The sequence below is a fragment of the Trifolium pratense genome, linkage group LG2 (assembly GCF_020283565.1).
Source record: "Trifolium pratense cultivar HEN17-A07 linkage group LG2, ARS_RC_1.1, whole genome shotgun sequence".
Classification (NCBI taxonomy): Eukaryota; Viridiplantae; Streptophyta; class Magnoliopsida; order Fabales; family Fabaceae; genus Trifolium; species Trifolium pratense.
The window spans coordinates 65,441,761-65,457,425 of NC_060060.1; the positions used below are offsets into that span (position 1 = coordinate 65,441,761).

The 15,665-nt window shown below is 34.4% G+C and overlaps 2 protein-coding genes across 2 annotated transcripts; one reads left to right on the forward strand and one right to left on the reverse strand.

Annotated features, from left to right (window-relative positions):
* Window positions 1-1,518: 1,518 nt before the first annotated feature.
* Window positions 1,519-5,500, forward strand: LOC123908511 (cysteine desulfurase, mitochondrial-like). The gene is made up of 2 exons (XM_045959166.1): window positions 1,519-3,085; window positions 5,107-5,500. Exon 1 carries the CDS (start codon window positions 1,703-1,705, stop codon window positions 3,077-3,079), a length of 1,377 nt encoding a protein of 458 aa, XP_045815122.1. The 5' UTR covers window positions 1,519-1,702; the 3' UTR covers window positions 3,080-3,085; window positions 5,107-5,500.
* A 6,992-nt stretch (window positions 5,501-12,492) lies between these two features.
* On the reverse strand, window positions 12,493-13,472 carry LOC123909516 (EPIDERMAL PATTERNING FACTOR-like protein 2). The gene is made up of 3 exons (XM_045960358.1): window positions 13,111-13,472; window positions 12,980-13,014; window positions 12,493-12,738 (listed from the first exon to the last, which is right to left on the reverse strand). The coding sequence occupies exons 1-3, from the start codon at window positions 13,220-13,222 to the stop codon at window positions 12,493-12,495; spliced, it is 393 nt and encodes a 130-aa protein (XP_045816314.1). The 5' UTR covers window positions 13,223-13,472.
* Window positions 13,473-15,665: the final 2,193 nt, after the last annotated feature.

Consider the following 15,665-nt stretch of genomic DNA (forward strand, 5'->3'; position numbering starts at 1 on the left):
AAGCTACTAACAAATGACTAAACTGATGCAGACAAACCTCAAAAAACATGTTTTCATCTAAAGAAACTCCATAATTAGCCAATGGTGATATGGAAATGTTACTATTTTTCAAGAGACATCCAATGATAAATGGAAAGATTACTATTTTTACCACCAATTCCAATCCAAAGTCAAGAGACATCTAATCTTTGCTATCAATGATCTTCCCATCAGACTCCGGTCTCTGCCGCTATTAAGCACCATTCACCACCTAAAGATAATCCACTCCAAACCCCCTTTTTTTTTTTTTGTTGTATAAATTGGATTTTCTACGCGTGTAATTGTAAAAACTAATTTATTTAACATTATGATCCTCAAAAACACAATTAGATGATGTTAGCTTCTTTTAATTTATAAAAAAAAATCCTAAATATGATATCTGTCTTAGGCTTTGTTTCGTAAAAAAAAAAAAAAACTTATAAGCTCATATGACAAAAAAACACTGTTTATTAAACATATACAGAAAGAGTTTATAGCTTATTTTACTAATTTATAGCTTATTTTCAAACGCTGTTTCAAGTTGCTTCTGAGCTTATAGCTGATCATTTTTCATTTCAATTTTACCTCTGACATCTTACTTGAAAAAAATTAAATATTAATTAAACATATTTGTTATGTCAATTCATACTAATAAAATAATTCAACCGTTAATTTTACCAAACATTACAAATTTAATAAGTTAACTTATCCGCTATAAAATAAAAACTAACTTATAAACTATTCATTATAAATTCATGGTTTTTTCTAATCTACACTTTCATAAATTGAGGGTATATACTCATCAACCAATGAGAACAAGCTATATGTAAATCCACATGTGCAAATTCAAAAATTTGTTACAAGTTTATTGTAGGTACCATATGTAAATCCACTCGTTTGGTTTGTTCTTATTGGTTTTTTCTCATGTAAATTCATTCGTTATAAACTAACTTATCAACTATCCGCTATTTTTTATGAAATGCTTAAACAAAACATTAGTGTTAATTTCATTTATACGATAGAGCTAGAAAGAATGAGTATATCTCATGTCCACAAGTCCAAGTTCAGCTGACAGAAATGCCGAAATTATTAGTATCGAACATTGGGTTCGGTGTTCGAATTCCGGTCACTACATTTTTTTTTTTTGGTGAATCGATCACTACATTTTATATGTGTGACTTTCAATGACTTTTTCATTTTGTTTATTAAAAAAAATATATATATATCTCACGGTTTTAAGTCCATAGACGCTGCAGATCTGGGGGCATGAACATTCCAGACACTTCAATATAGTCATATATGTAGGCTTATGTAATTTGCCGTTTTATGCTATTAACATGGATGCTGTGAGTTTGTTTGCAGATTCATCCTTTTTATTTTTAGCAAATTTGAATTTGTATTACATGTACTCTATCAGTTTGAATGAATGAATATCCTTTATTTTTAGTAAAAAAAAAAAAAAAAAGTCCATAGACGCGTCGAAAAATTATCCATCAATTTAATTTTGTTGGTCATAAGTACGACAACAACACAACTGATTTTATTAAAAAAACTAAAACCTAATTTAATCAAAATCCCTCAAACTTGGGAAACCCTTGTTCCTCATTGCTCATTCTTCTTCTTCAACCAAAAAAATCCACTCTTTCTCACTTCCAATTTCCCAAATCAAACCTAACTTTCTCAAATGACTTCAAAGTTACTCACTTCAATCCTCCGTAACCACCTCACCAAAAAACCCAATCTCCTCCGCCGCCAACCGTTTTCCACAGCGGCGGCAGAAGCCTTATCAGACCCCCCTCAAAACCATGAAGAAACCACCTCCGGAATCACCATGAAAGGTGTCAAAATCGCCGGCAGACCACTTTACCTCGATGTTCAAGCAACATCACCTGTCGACCCACGTGTCCTCGACGCTATGCTCCCTTTCTATCTCTCACGGTACGGAAACCCTCACTCTCGTACCCATTTTTACGGTTGGGAATCCGATAACGCCGTCGAACACGCTCGTTCGCAGGTTGCTTCGTTGATCAATGCTTCCCCTAAAGAAATTGTTTTTACATCTGGTGCTACTGAATCGAATAATATTTCAATTAAGGGTGTTATGCATTTTTATAAGGAGAAGAAAAAACATGTGATAACTTTGCAAACTGAGCATAAGTGTGTGCTTGATTCGTGTCGGCATCTTCAACAAGAGGGTTTTGATGTTACTTATCTTCCTGTTGAGAAGGATGGGTTGGTTGATTTGGAGAAGTTGAAATCGGCTATTAGGCCGGATACTGGACTTGTTTCTATTATGGCTGTGAATAATGAGATTGGTGTTGTTCAACCTATGGAAGAAATTGGGAAAATTTGTAAGGAGTTTAATGTTCCTTTTCATACTGATGCAGCTCAGGCTTTAGGGAAGATTGTTATTGATGTTGATAAGTGGAATGTGAGTTTGATGTCATTGAGTGGTCATAAGATTTATGCGCCGAAAGGGATTGGAGCGTTGTATCTTAGACGGAGGCCTAGGATTCGTGTTGAGCCGCAGATGAATGGTGGTGGACAAGAGAGAGGGATTAGGAGTGGGACTTTGCCTACTCCTTTGGTTGTTGGGATGGGTGCTGCTTGTGAGGTTGCTATGAAGGAGATGGAATATGATGAGAAGAGGATTTCGGCGTTGCAACAGAGGTTACTTAATGGGATTAGAAGTAAGCTTGATGGGGTTGAGGTGAATGGGAGTATGGAAAGTCGATATGTTGGGAATCTTAATTTGTCGTTTGCTTATGTTGAAGGGGAGAGTTTGCTTATGGGATTGAAGGAGGTTGCTGTTTCTAGTGGTAGTGCTTGTACTAGTGCTAGTTTAGAGCCTTCTTATGTTTTGAGGGCGTTGGGAGTGGAAGAGGATATGGCTCATACTTCTATTAGGTTTGGTATTGGGAGGTTCACTACTGAGGAGGAAATTGACAGGGCGATTCATCTCACAGTTCATCAAGTCGAGAAGTTGAGGGAAATGAGTCCACTTTATGAAATGGTGAAGGAAGGTATCAACATCAAGGATATTCAATGGTCGCAGCACTGATTATTGGTCAGTTTTTGGCTGCCTTTTTGAGTTGTTTTGAAATTACCTGTAGTAGTATTTTAGGATGAAGCATGCTCATATATGGTTATGTATAATAATAAGTTACCTAAATTAAGTTGTGATGACAGAACTGAATAAAAACTCATGTTAATAACCTATTGTCAAGTTTTCTTTTAGTTTGTTTGCTTTGTGCCTTGCTGAATTTGGAAGATGTATTCCCCATTACATATGGTGTATTCTTGTTTTCTCGTTAATTCAATTTTTCATTCTGTTCAATTGTTATCTACATATCAGATAAAATAAGTGAACAAATCAGTGAATTATAAATAAATACCCTGCTGTTCGGCTCATTTTAGTCAATATCTACGAAATGTTTTCTGTATTTTGAAACTCTTCAATGCACCGTGAATTGTTTTCTGTGTGTGAGAGAGTGCAGTTTCTAGAGTTTTTATTTTTCCTTTCTGTGAGGCATGTATAAAAAATGGTGGCATGTTGATAGTGTAAAAGCTTTTAGGTAATATATTTGTTGTCTTTGGCATAGACCGTAGTTGGTGGACATTGACAGACAGAAGTTTGAGTGTGTGATGATATAGAATATAGGGGAACTAGAGCAGTAAGAGTGTAAGACTAGTTAGAGCAGTTAGTTAGTTAGTTAGAGGAGTATTTTGTATAAATAGGTGGATACAAAGATAGAGAGGAAGCATTTAGTATTGTAAACATTTAGTAATAGAGAAGTGACTGTGTTGTAGAAGGCAAACCCTCGGAGGAGATTGTAAGGGCCCATGTACTTCCCTTGTTTCATGTTTTTATTTTCACTTCAACTAATAATCGTAAGAAATACTTTCCTCACTATCTTCTTTTACAATTTTTGAAAACAGATAAAGCATTTATTTTGAAAATGCCAAAACATTGTTTTTCATTATTTTTGAAAATGCATTCTTCCTAGTTTGCTTTCTACCTTCTCTATATCTCATGTATTCACTACACGAGTCTTTTGACAATTTAAAATGAACATGCATTTTATAAAATGAAAACTTTAGATGTGTTCATATTGTAAATGAGACCTAAACATTTAGTAATAGAGCAGTGGCTATGTTGTAGAAAGGGGAAACCCTTGGAGGAGAGTATATCTCTCTTCGAAATAGGGATATGCAAAAAAACTGGTCCACAAGAACCATTTTACAAAACCCGGTGCACCTATTTAAAAAGCCCAAATTGTTTTTCATATAAACTGGCCCAGTCTCTTTCCATTTAAACCACAAATAACCAGTACGCAGATTAAAAACCAATACCCAAAAGACAAAACCTACTGTACTCTCCAAAAGGCACATAATATGCTCTCAGCCGCCATCATGTCACTCCCACCTGCGCCAGTGCTTCATCTAATTTGTTCCCTTTCGCGCAGTTTTGTTAAATAGTGGCACTATTGCACAGAGGAATTTGAACAAATCGTTGTTGTCACACGAGGCACTATTTAGTACAAAACATTGTGAAATAGCAGCTACAACGGTGCTATAGCACTGTTGCACAGTGGAATTTGAATAAACCGCTGTTTTCCGCCATCTGGAAATGACAGCATCCCTTTCTTGTCATTTCTCTTTTAGAAGAAATCTGCAGTTGCCGGGAAATTGGAAACAAAGGCAGTGTCATAGATACTTAGTTCCGAACCGTTGATGGAGTCTGAAAGTAACAGAGAAATCATTGGATTGGAAACCATGTTTTAATCAAAAACTGGTTCTGAACTGGGTCCAAACCGGTTTGAAGCTGTTTCACACATCGAGTATGGTTTTCTATAATACCGATTCGGTTTATCAAACCTGAACCAAAAAGTTGATTGATTTCTGTGGTTTGGTTAACCATGCACAGTCCTACCTCCAAGGGTTTCCTCTTCACTGCTCTATTACTAGATGTTTACAACACTAAACGTTTTCTCTCTATCTTTGTATCTTACTATTTATACAACATATTCCTCTAACTAACTAACTGCTCTAATTACTTTAATTACTCTTTATTCTACATCCTAACAGAGTGCAGCAAGCGCGGAAGCTAACTGGGAATGCTTTGGTGTTATGGGACAGTATGGTATTTTGGAGAATGTTATTCCTTCATCTATGAAGTCTCCAATCAATGATGTTTATGAAGTACAAGAATAGCATTGGGCTTTTGTTTGTTGAGGAGGATTAAAAAAATGGTGCAAGTGGGAGCTTGAGTGATTTGGTGAAAATAGTGCAAGTGAATCTGAGGCCAAAATTTTCTGTTCTCTGTTACTCTCTACTGTATTTTAAATTAATGAAACAACTTAAAGCAGCTTGTGAACACATGTCGCCATTTTCTAGTAGGAATGAAATCAAATAAAAACAGAATTTGTATTAACAAAGTGAATGTGAAAGATAAATCAAAGCAGTCTGACATTACCATTCATTTCTTGTTCTTGCTTCTTTACATTGTCAATCTGGTTATGATTATTCTGTGTTTTGTATATTATAAAGATGAATGGCCAAATGGATTGTTAGTGGTTTATAGGTAAAACTACTTAGAATTCTCTCCTTTTGGAATTCCTTGACTACTTAGGAAAAAACAATTTAAATCCAGGAAGCTTGTTTAAGTGTAGTCCCCTTTCCACATGGAAACGCCAATGCACGATCAATAATTCCAAAGTAATCATGCTTCTTTTGTATTGGCATGCATTGCCTATGCTTATGTGTCTTATTGCATGCAAACCCTTGTAGAGTCTCTTAGTAAATGCATCATTCTCCCGTAATAAATTGCAGGAAGTTAAGCCGGGTAGACCTTACAAGAAGGTTTTAGGTGTTATATGTGATACGAAAGTACCGCTCAAGTTAACGAGAAAATTTTATTGGACAACTTTAAGACTGGTGTTGTATAGTATGGGATAGTGTTGGGATGTAAAAAATCAACGCGAAAATAAATTAAGCGTAGCAAAGATGAAGATGTTGTGTTGGTCTGTTGTAAAACTAGACGAGATTGGATTAGAAATGACAATATTAGAGTTGGCGTAGCACTTATAGTAGAAAAGATGTGTGGTAATGAGAGTAGAATGGATGGAGGATAGTCAAATCGCTAGTGGTAGAGGAAGATCCAGAAAAAACTATACGAGAAACTATTAAGAAATATCTAGAAATTAATGTGGTATACGATTGAACATTATGACGTTTGATCCATGTAGATGTCTCCACTCAGTGCGATAAAGTTTGGTTGTTGTTTGAGTCCAATTTCACAATTAGCTATGAGGATAAGGTTTCAAAAGTGCTTTAGAATCAATGTGTCTGATGGATATTGAAGTTAGATCTTCCTGTACTAATTTTTACCGGTGCTATACCTCCTAGTCTTATTGAGTTGTGCTGCCCTTATTAAGTTATTATAGTTTAGTGCTTCAAACTCTGAGCTCAAACCATATAAAATCAAAATAAAATGTGAACGAGGCTACATTAGAGCGTTTAGATGAGATAACACGAGTCTTTTCTAACTTAACTAAGGTTTTGGGTTCGATCCCTAGCTTGGGCATGCGGCAACGTTAAAACTCTTAGGGAGAGTTTGCCGCCCATTTTGGGTCCCACTAGGCTCGAGAGATTAGTCTCTGCAGTTGCACGCATATGATACTTGATTTACGTCCAAAAAATGTGAACAAGGCTGGATAATGGATATCTAGGGCAAACTTAGGCACATTAAAAAATGTACAAAGAAATATCAGAGTTGGCCAACATGGTTCTGTTAAGATTTATAGAAGACTTTGAAGATTGTAAATAAAATAAATAATGGAATAACTTGGGATAGTAAATGATATCTGTCTACAAGAGTTTCAGTGTGATTGGAGATCACAGCCCTGATTCATTGAGTTAGTCTTTTGTAAATGTCTACAATAAATTCATAATGGATTCAGGCCTTTTCTGAGATTCCCTATGGTGGATGAAGTTACATCATACCCCTGCTGTAGTTTCTTTAAGTAAATGAAATAGGCCACTTTTCATCCCTTTATACTTCTAAAAAATAACACATTTTTGGAAGTACACTTTCGAACGGCACAAAGTATGTGTTCTATGGATATTATATCCGAAATCAGGATTGAGATCTCCTGTCATAGATTATCACGTAGTTTAACGAAGTACTTAGTCTCACTTGTTGATTTGGGATCGGACGGTCTTAATTGAACATCATTTTCAACACATTAACACAATCTCTACCATTTGATTGGGATTGGACCACAGAGAATAGTAACTGCGCTAACGCAGTTATTGCACCAAATCCGATTCCTCGAAATCATATTGAGGGTGAGAAAAGTGTCTCCTTTGAATTATAAAGCCCAAGTTGTATTTGGTAAAGGGTTTATTTGGATGATCATAGGCTAAGTGTGTTATAGTAAATCTGCAGAGTGAGAATAATGCCTGAAGATATAGTGTCTCGATGCTATTAGCATAATCACAATGCGCGATTTTGACAAAAGTTACATTTTGAACCTTCAACAAAATCACGGTGTTACTCTGATTTAGCCAAACTTACCGTCTATCTAAATGTACATACAGTATTGCTATTTGGTGGTGAAAACGTGCACAAACAAATATGTTATAAAACCATTTGCTTTATAACTTAGTGGAGGTTCAGTAGTGCCATCAGCATCTGATAGGAACTTGAGTATGAGTGCTGTGTAGTTCAGACAGAGCCCACCACAGAGGGATGGGGCAATTTCAAAACCATGTTACTGATATATACAGCACACAAAAAGTTTATGGGAATTGGAATCACAGTTCCCTTTCTTCCACAGTTCCTTTTCTTCATTTGGTCCCTAATAAAGCTTTTCAGTTCTGTTCTGTGTCTATCTTGACCTTTGCACCAAAACATTCTCTTTTATCAAATGATTCAAATCTAGTTTATCTCTTAAGATAGATATGGTGTTCGTGTGGTTCATTGTTTCATACCTCACGTGACTGCTAGTGCTAGCTACAATGTACATTCTTCTTCCCCTTGATATTAACTTCTCTAAGATTGTTTAGATCAATGCATATTCACTTTTAATCTTAAGGTTCTGTTGTTTCTGTTATCTTTTTGAGTTAATTATTTGTTCTTTCTGCATTCACTTTAATAATGATTTTGTCATCATAAAACTGTTCAAATACCATACAATAGGTGTCATAGAATTAGCTTTATTTTAACCTTATGTTGTGTCTTAAACAAGATCAATTTATGGTGATACTTTGATGATCTATGTACATTTGTTTCTAGTTTGCTTCACGACAAATGGATTTTTGAAAAGGCAATACTGTTGCAACTTACATTTATATAAAATAAAAAGATGCCTGTGTGCAAATCAATCAGTCCTGAAATCAATTGACATTACTAAACCATTATTGTACTGATGATGGATATTCAATAAAGAACATGTAGGAGTATAGTATGGTCCCAAAAAAACATTGATCTATAATGGACCAACCTTCATTGATATATTCAAAATGATATCCATTTAATTTTCTAATATACTCCACACGAGCGCGCGCACACACGGGGATTTGTTAGAATACATTCGTTGGTATTTATGAAGGTGTGTTTTAACTAGCAACATACTCTTAAGGTGTATTTAACCATATTTTAGTTGTAATTTGCTAAAACACACCTTCGGCGGGTGTATACTAGCAAATCTCAGACACACACGATGACCAATTCTATAGGATATATGTTGACATGTCTAAATGTCTTGCATTATGCTATCAATAAATTTCATCACTCAAATCAAATATGATGAGATTTATTGATTCAATGGTGAAAAACAAACTCATACATGGTGCAAGTCTATTTCATTTATGTGTCTTAGATAACTTATCAGTGAGTGAACCTAGTTATCCCGATCGACAATTTCTTGATATATCAAGTGTGATAAAGTTTAAGTGATTAATGAGCTTTGGGAATGACCAATCAATTGGAAGTACTCGAGTTTGAATCCATGTTGACACAATTCATTTTTCAGGTTTTATTTATCTTTTAGTCGAACTCTAAAAATTAGGATTCATTTCCCCTTTAAATTGAAGGATTAACACAAAATGTTTCTAATTTCTCTAGATACTAAAATTAAACTTCTAATCACATACTTTAAAGGTCCTACCATTGACCAATTTATTTGTCAATAACTGAGATTCATTTAAGGGATTGACCTCTTTTCCCGCACTTTAAATCATACTATACTTACACCTCATAATAAATTATTGATCATCTACCAACTTTGTCACAAGTTTTCTTTCTTTTTTTTTTTTTTAATTTGAGAAAAGAATTCAAGGAATATATGATGAGTATAGAAGTCTATGACTATATATGTTCTCTTCCATCGTTTCAAACTCCTAAAATGAAGAAGGTAAATCCTGTAAAACTCCCCCGCAGATTTTGCTATACTCAAAACAGCTCCTGCCTTCTTAACTATTGAATGGAAAGTGTGTTGCATCAATGTGACTCCTATGGTCTTGTCATGTTGAATACAAATCACAAAACTTCAGTTTTCTTCATTTAAACAGTAGTAGTTCACTTCAAATTCAATAGCATGATTTTGGCAAAAAATGTGAAGGCAATTTTCTAGTGGCAATGAAATAAGTTTAGCCATGCGCATGCCATTGATATCAATTATCATATCATCCACCAGTTCCCTTCAGTGACTAGTTATCAGTGCCAATTTCCATTTGACTACACAATGTATATAGTGTGATATTCTGGCGTGTAGCTCACAGTATAGAGAGTCAAACAGTCATTGCCATTCATAACTAATCTTTTTTTTTTCAACCCTCAAAAGTTGTAACTCAAATGTGACCTTCAACATTGTGTTAGTATTTTATTTGGTCTACAATACCAAGAGTATCACAACATGTGTAAATCCAAACACATAGCAACTTTTCTACGGACACAATTTCAAATTAATTATATTTAAGGGCGCACACATAAATAAATAAAAATTAAATCATAAGTTCAGTCAGAACATTTGATATCAATAATCCTTTTATATTTTTTAGATTCGGTATGCGTGGCCAAATATTTAGTTTGTGCTTTGTCTATCTAAGTACCGGTGCGCTCCCAAACACATTATAAAACTTTTGAAGTTGTTATTTATGGAAATGGATTAGGAGCAGTCATGTTTCTTGTAGTCAAGGTGCAGTCACTGAATCATAGCCGTTTGATTAAAATTTGACCGCTCAAATTTAAATGCAACTTTAATTTTTTAAAACATAAAATTCTGACCTTAGATCTAAACTATCCGATCTTGATTAAATAGCAATGATTATACTTAATGCATATAGTTATGGGTGCTGACTGCACCTAATCCAGGTCCGTTATTTATCGCTATTCATGTAAAAAGTAGTTATTCCTTAAAAAAATAATGTCAAAAGTAGTTATAGATATTCACAAAAGATACTATTTTTTCTTATCTTATTAGTACTTGCTAAATTTAGTCTAATATATGAAGCCAAATCGGATATGATTGATAGACTAACGGGAGTGGCGATAGGTCTAAATTTTCTTGGCTTAAATGCAATTTTATCGTTCTTATTTTGAATAAATCAGAATTTTACCTCCTTATTTCACTAAAACGGTAATTAATCTCTCTCTGTAACTATAAATTTAGTGGAGTTTGATTATGTGGAAATTTAACTCAATTACGGTCATTTTGGTATCAGTTTGGTGGATTATTGATCAAAATTGAGTTACCAAAATTGAGATACCAGTTTGCTTCTGAGCCTCAACTTCAAAGCTTTGCACAGAACTAAATTTTGATCAACAATTCACCAAACTGATACCAAAATGATCGTAATCGAGTTAGCTTTCCACAAAATCAAACTCCATTAAATTTGGAGTTACAGAGAGAAATTAATTACTGTTTTAGTGAAATAGGGGGTAGAATTTTGATTTATTCAAAATAGGGGATAAAACTGCATTTAAGCCTTTTAGTTCATACTAAGTGATAAGTGATTATGCTTTTGTTGTAAAATATTTTTAGTGGAGATTGATATTTTAGGGGTAGGGTATGGGATGGGACAAAGCATATGAAACATCTAATTGAAGCAACTTAATACTCCCTCATGCCTCAGGACAAATAGAAGAGAATCAATCTCTTTTCATATTTTGGAGTGATACCAATACAATAAAATATTTAAAAACTAGAATATTCAGAGGCTAGCATAGCATTTCAAGATTATTTGTTGTTTCCTCTGGATTTCATGTTGCAGGCTTTTGCTCTCTAGCTAAATACTACTTGTTAACAGTATGTCTCAATCAAAAAATTCTAAAAAGATTATTCTTAGGTGAAATCCTTTTCAACAAATAATGTAATCTTCAATTATACACTTCTACTGTCATTTGAGCAGTTTTTTTTTTTTAATGAATTTGGATTCCTTTGTAGTCTGATCATGTATTTACGCATTCGACACATTAATGATCGTTCGGTTGTGATCAAAATCGGGCAATCCAAAAAGTATTGGCAATTTAAATTTAGTGATTCAAAATGTCAAGCGTAAATTTGGACTCTCCAATATTCGATCGAACAATCACCAATACTCCAAAGGTGGAGTTCTAATTGCAAGGGAGCTAAGTTCGTTTCTTAATAGGTTAGCGTGGGAAATAAATTCCCTACAAATAAATAGTGACTGCAAGAAAATCTCAATTATCTAATCAAATTTTTTATTGACCGAATTTTAAATTTCGAGTGTTCGATTTCAATCAAATGACCTTGAACACACTAAGAGTGTGACTCTCCGATTGAATCGATTTCGCATTAGCATTATGTATGATTTTTTTAACGACAATGCTGAATGCAGCGAAAAATATTTTCACGTATACTTTCACGACATGAAGTGCAAACTAGTTATTGGCTAATTATCACAAATACGCCCCATGATTTCCGTCAAAGACAAAGGGAAAAGCAGTTTAGAAAATTTAGCATGCTCATAACGTACTTCACGATGTGTTTCGTGAATGAAAATTTCGCTGGATATAGCACTACTCTTTTTTAGTCACGTAGATATATCATAAAAGAAATTGAAAAAAAGAAAAGTTTCAGATACAGGGACCCCAAGAAATTTAAAGGTAACACACTTGTTTTATTTTTTTAAGCTGGCAGAATCTGTTTAGAGCAACAAAAGAACTAACTCAACTACCAAACTGCAAGTTACATGTTGGTCAATAATGATTAGCCGCCGCAATTCATACAACTAAATATATTTGACATTTTTACTTATATTTAAGATCGGATAAGGTGTAGAAATTTTATGTGGTTACTCAAACAAAGGACATTGATAGCTAGGTAAAAACTAAAAATAGAAAAACACTTAAAAAAAGAAAGATACTATATTGATATACAGAGTTAACAAATTGATTAACATCCTCTTAATTATATAAATGAACTACATTAAGGAACAAATTTGAAATCATGGGTTGAAAATAATGTTCCCACATTTGCATTTCCAACTCATGGGCTTGTAGTTTGAATTATCTTGTCTTCTAGAATAAGCAATTGTAGACAGAGTTGAAGGGTTAATCTTTCCATTAAGTGCTCTAGGATTGGTTGGAACTTGAATAGCCTCACAATGTCCACAGAATCTGCATCTTGTTTCACATCTTGGTGGCCTTGAACCTATCTGTTTCCTCACCATCACCTTGTTATCACCTAATGTCTGCACAAATTAACATAAATTAAATTCTTTCTACATCAATAAAGTGCGGTTCGGTAGTAAGAATTTGACTTTGTAGTATTACTTTAATTAATAAAATTAGAAGTACATAAATATTTTTAAATGTAATTAGTGTATATGTGGATGAGTGGTGACTTTGACAAATTTACGGTAGCACTGTGAAAACTACGCTGAATTATCGTGATTCTGAATCTAAACATGAACTATACTAAACCAAATTTACCTGGTGAAAACCATTCTGATTCAAAGTCTTTCTACCTGTTAGAACAAAAGAAACAAAAAAGAAAATGTTAGTTGAAGATGGAATTTCTTTAGTTTGTACATTTTGGAAGATTAAAAAATTGTTCATGTTACCTTCAGCAACAAGTCCCTTTTGGGGGAAGCTTGAAATTATGAGAAAGAAAAGAGAAATGGTAATGAAACAAAGTCTTTGACCAAAAATGACATGTTGATATTGAATCCTCATTTGGAGGAGAAGTCTATAGATTAGAAAGGGTGAAGTGAAGGGAGTGATAATAAATGATGAAGCAAATAGCACAAAGTGAATATGACACCATACAAAAGAAGGAAGCTATATATTGGTGAAAAAAAGAAGAGGCTTTTATTTATGTTTGAAGTGATGGAACATAGAAAGACAAAAGAGAAAAATGCAGAGGGGCAAGAAAAGGAGGAGCCACGAAAAGGGAAACACACCTCTCCTTCGATTTACGAGCCTCTCTCTATCCAAACAATAATCCAAGAGCAAAATAAATCAATTTTTACTCCTCAATAAATTTCATCCTTAAATTTTCGAAATGTTAAAGACGCACCACATAAATTGTGAGATGATATGAATATGTCTTTATAAGTGAGAGTAGTTTTGTTTTACAAACCGGTTTTGTAGAGTTGAATTAGGTACAACTCCCAATATTATAATGGTATCAGAGCCTCCTCGCCCTGAATATGTGTTTATAAGTGTTATTAAATTCGTAAAGGTTACATCAAATTAATCCTCCATCAACGTGGACCATTAATGATGACATGGACATTAATTGCTTATGTGTCCTTCCACGTTAACAATCACTTTTTCAAAACTACTTTGATTAATTTTGAAAATGGGATGTCAAATTTTTTCACTATCCACAATGGTTCAAATTTCATTGTTTCCATAAAACGACTATATCAAGTCAATCTATGGATTTTTACAATTAATGTCAAATCGGTCCTTCTGTCCAAATTACTATAAGCAAAACATAACACTTCATTTTGGTCCTGAGTTCGATCCCTGGTTGGTGCGTATGGAGAAACATTTGTTGAGAGAGGTCAACCCCTTAAATGGATCTGAGTTACCACGATGAGATTAGTCTCTGCAGTTGCGCACAGAGGATACCTTCGGTTTAAAAAAAAAAATAACACTTCATTTAAAGTGTAACTTTTTGTGAACTTCATTTAAACAAAATTCTTACTTTAGAAAAATCAACTTTTTCCGAAACTATACTTTGACAATTCATATGGTTTATAGGGGGTAGGAAATAAAAGTAGGGGATAGGACAATATTTTGGACCTTTTACATCACTGAACTCTAAACTTTTGTTTCTCAAAATTTGGGCCTTTTACATCACTGATCTTTTTTTTCTCAAATATGTAAATGATAATAAGACCCAGTTATTGCTGCCTACCACCCTACATTTTACAAACCGCATCCTCCTCATATTCTCAACAGTATTCTCAGTACTTTGGTCTTCTTAAAACCACATAATATATTTTATTTTCTTAACTTTCCAGATATAAATATTTAATTTTTTTTTTAGATTTCACCACCAGTTTAATTTGGTTCGATGGTCAATTCTGATATCAAGTGGTTCCAGCACCCTTTCGATCACAGTTGCGGGGGATCGAACTGTGGTCCCCCCTATCAAGTTCAGCGTCAATCACCATTGAATCAACTAACGATTGATAATATTTTAAAACTTTAAAACTCAATTATTTTTACCTTTAAAAAGAGAGTAGACAATGTAGAGATAGGAAATAATACACACAAAATGAGCAGCGAGGAAAAATGCATGGATTAAGTACGAGAGATATTCTACGCATCCCAGTGGGATAAGTACATGTAGTACTCGACCCAAAATCCAAATTAGAAAAGAAGGAAAACCCACAAACAAAAATACAATGAATGGCATGTTAATCCAAGAATAACATATAGTGAAAATTATCCATCAGCATACGCACATTTGCATGAGTGATGTGAGGGTCGCGTAGTTGTCAAAGAAAAATAGTAGCGCGAAACATTATCCATGTTGGAAGTCTTGTGAACTAGAGCTGTCAAAGGGGCTAGCTCGAATGGGCCGGCCTGCCAAATCCAATTTTTTCCGGGCTCGGGTCTTGAAAATCCTAACCCAAATTATTTCTAGGTTTTTTAGCCCGGCCCGACAAAGTCCGATTAAAATATGGGCTAGCCCGAATGGGCCGCGGGCGGCCCGAAAAAATTAAAAATTAAAATATAAATATAAATAATTTGTTTTAGATGGTTTGAAATTAGTTTGTAATATAAATTATAAAACACCGTCCGCTACTTAAGTAGCAGATGAGTAAAAATAGGGCACCCAAGAAACTCGTAGGTAGCGGATGAGTAAAAATAGGACGTGCGAGAAACTCGTACGTAGTGGATGAATAAAAATAGGGCGCGCGAGAAACTCGTGCGTAGCGGATGAGTAAAAATAGGGCGCGCGAGAAAGTCGTAGGTAGCAGATGAGTAAAAATATGACGCACGAAAACTCGTAAGTAGCGGATGCGTAAAAATAGGACGCGAGAAACTCGTAGGTAGTGGATGAGTAAAAATAGGGTGCGCGAGAAACTCGTACGTAGTTGATGAATAAAAATAGGGCGCGTGGGAAACTCGTACGTAGCGGATGAGTAAAAATAGGGCG

What these genes read in the sequence shown, in the direction of transcription:
- LOC123908511 (XM_045959166.1), top strand. Translation starts at nt 1,703, where the DNA reads ATGACTTCAAAGTTACTCACTTCAATCCTCCGTAACCACCTCACCAAA.
- LOC123909516 (XM_045960358.1), bottom strand. Translation starts at nt 13,222, where the DNA reads ATGAGGATTCAATATCAACATGTCATTTTTGGTCAAAGACTTTGTTTC. An exon ending in AAAGGGACTTGTTGCTGAAG is followed by an intron (nt 13,015 to 13,110) that starts GTAACATGAACA and finishes TTGTTCTAACAG; the next exon opens with GTAGAAAGACTTTGAATCAG. An exon ending in ATCAGAATGGTTTTCACCAG is followed by an intron (nt 12,739 to 12,979) that starts GTAAATTTGGTT and finishes TAATTTGTGCAG; the next exon opens with ACATTAGGTGATAACAAGGT.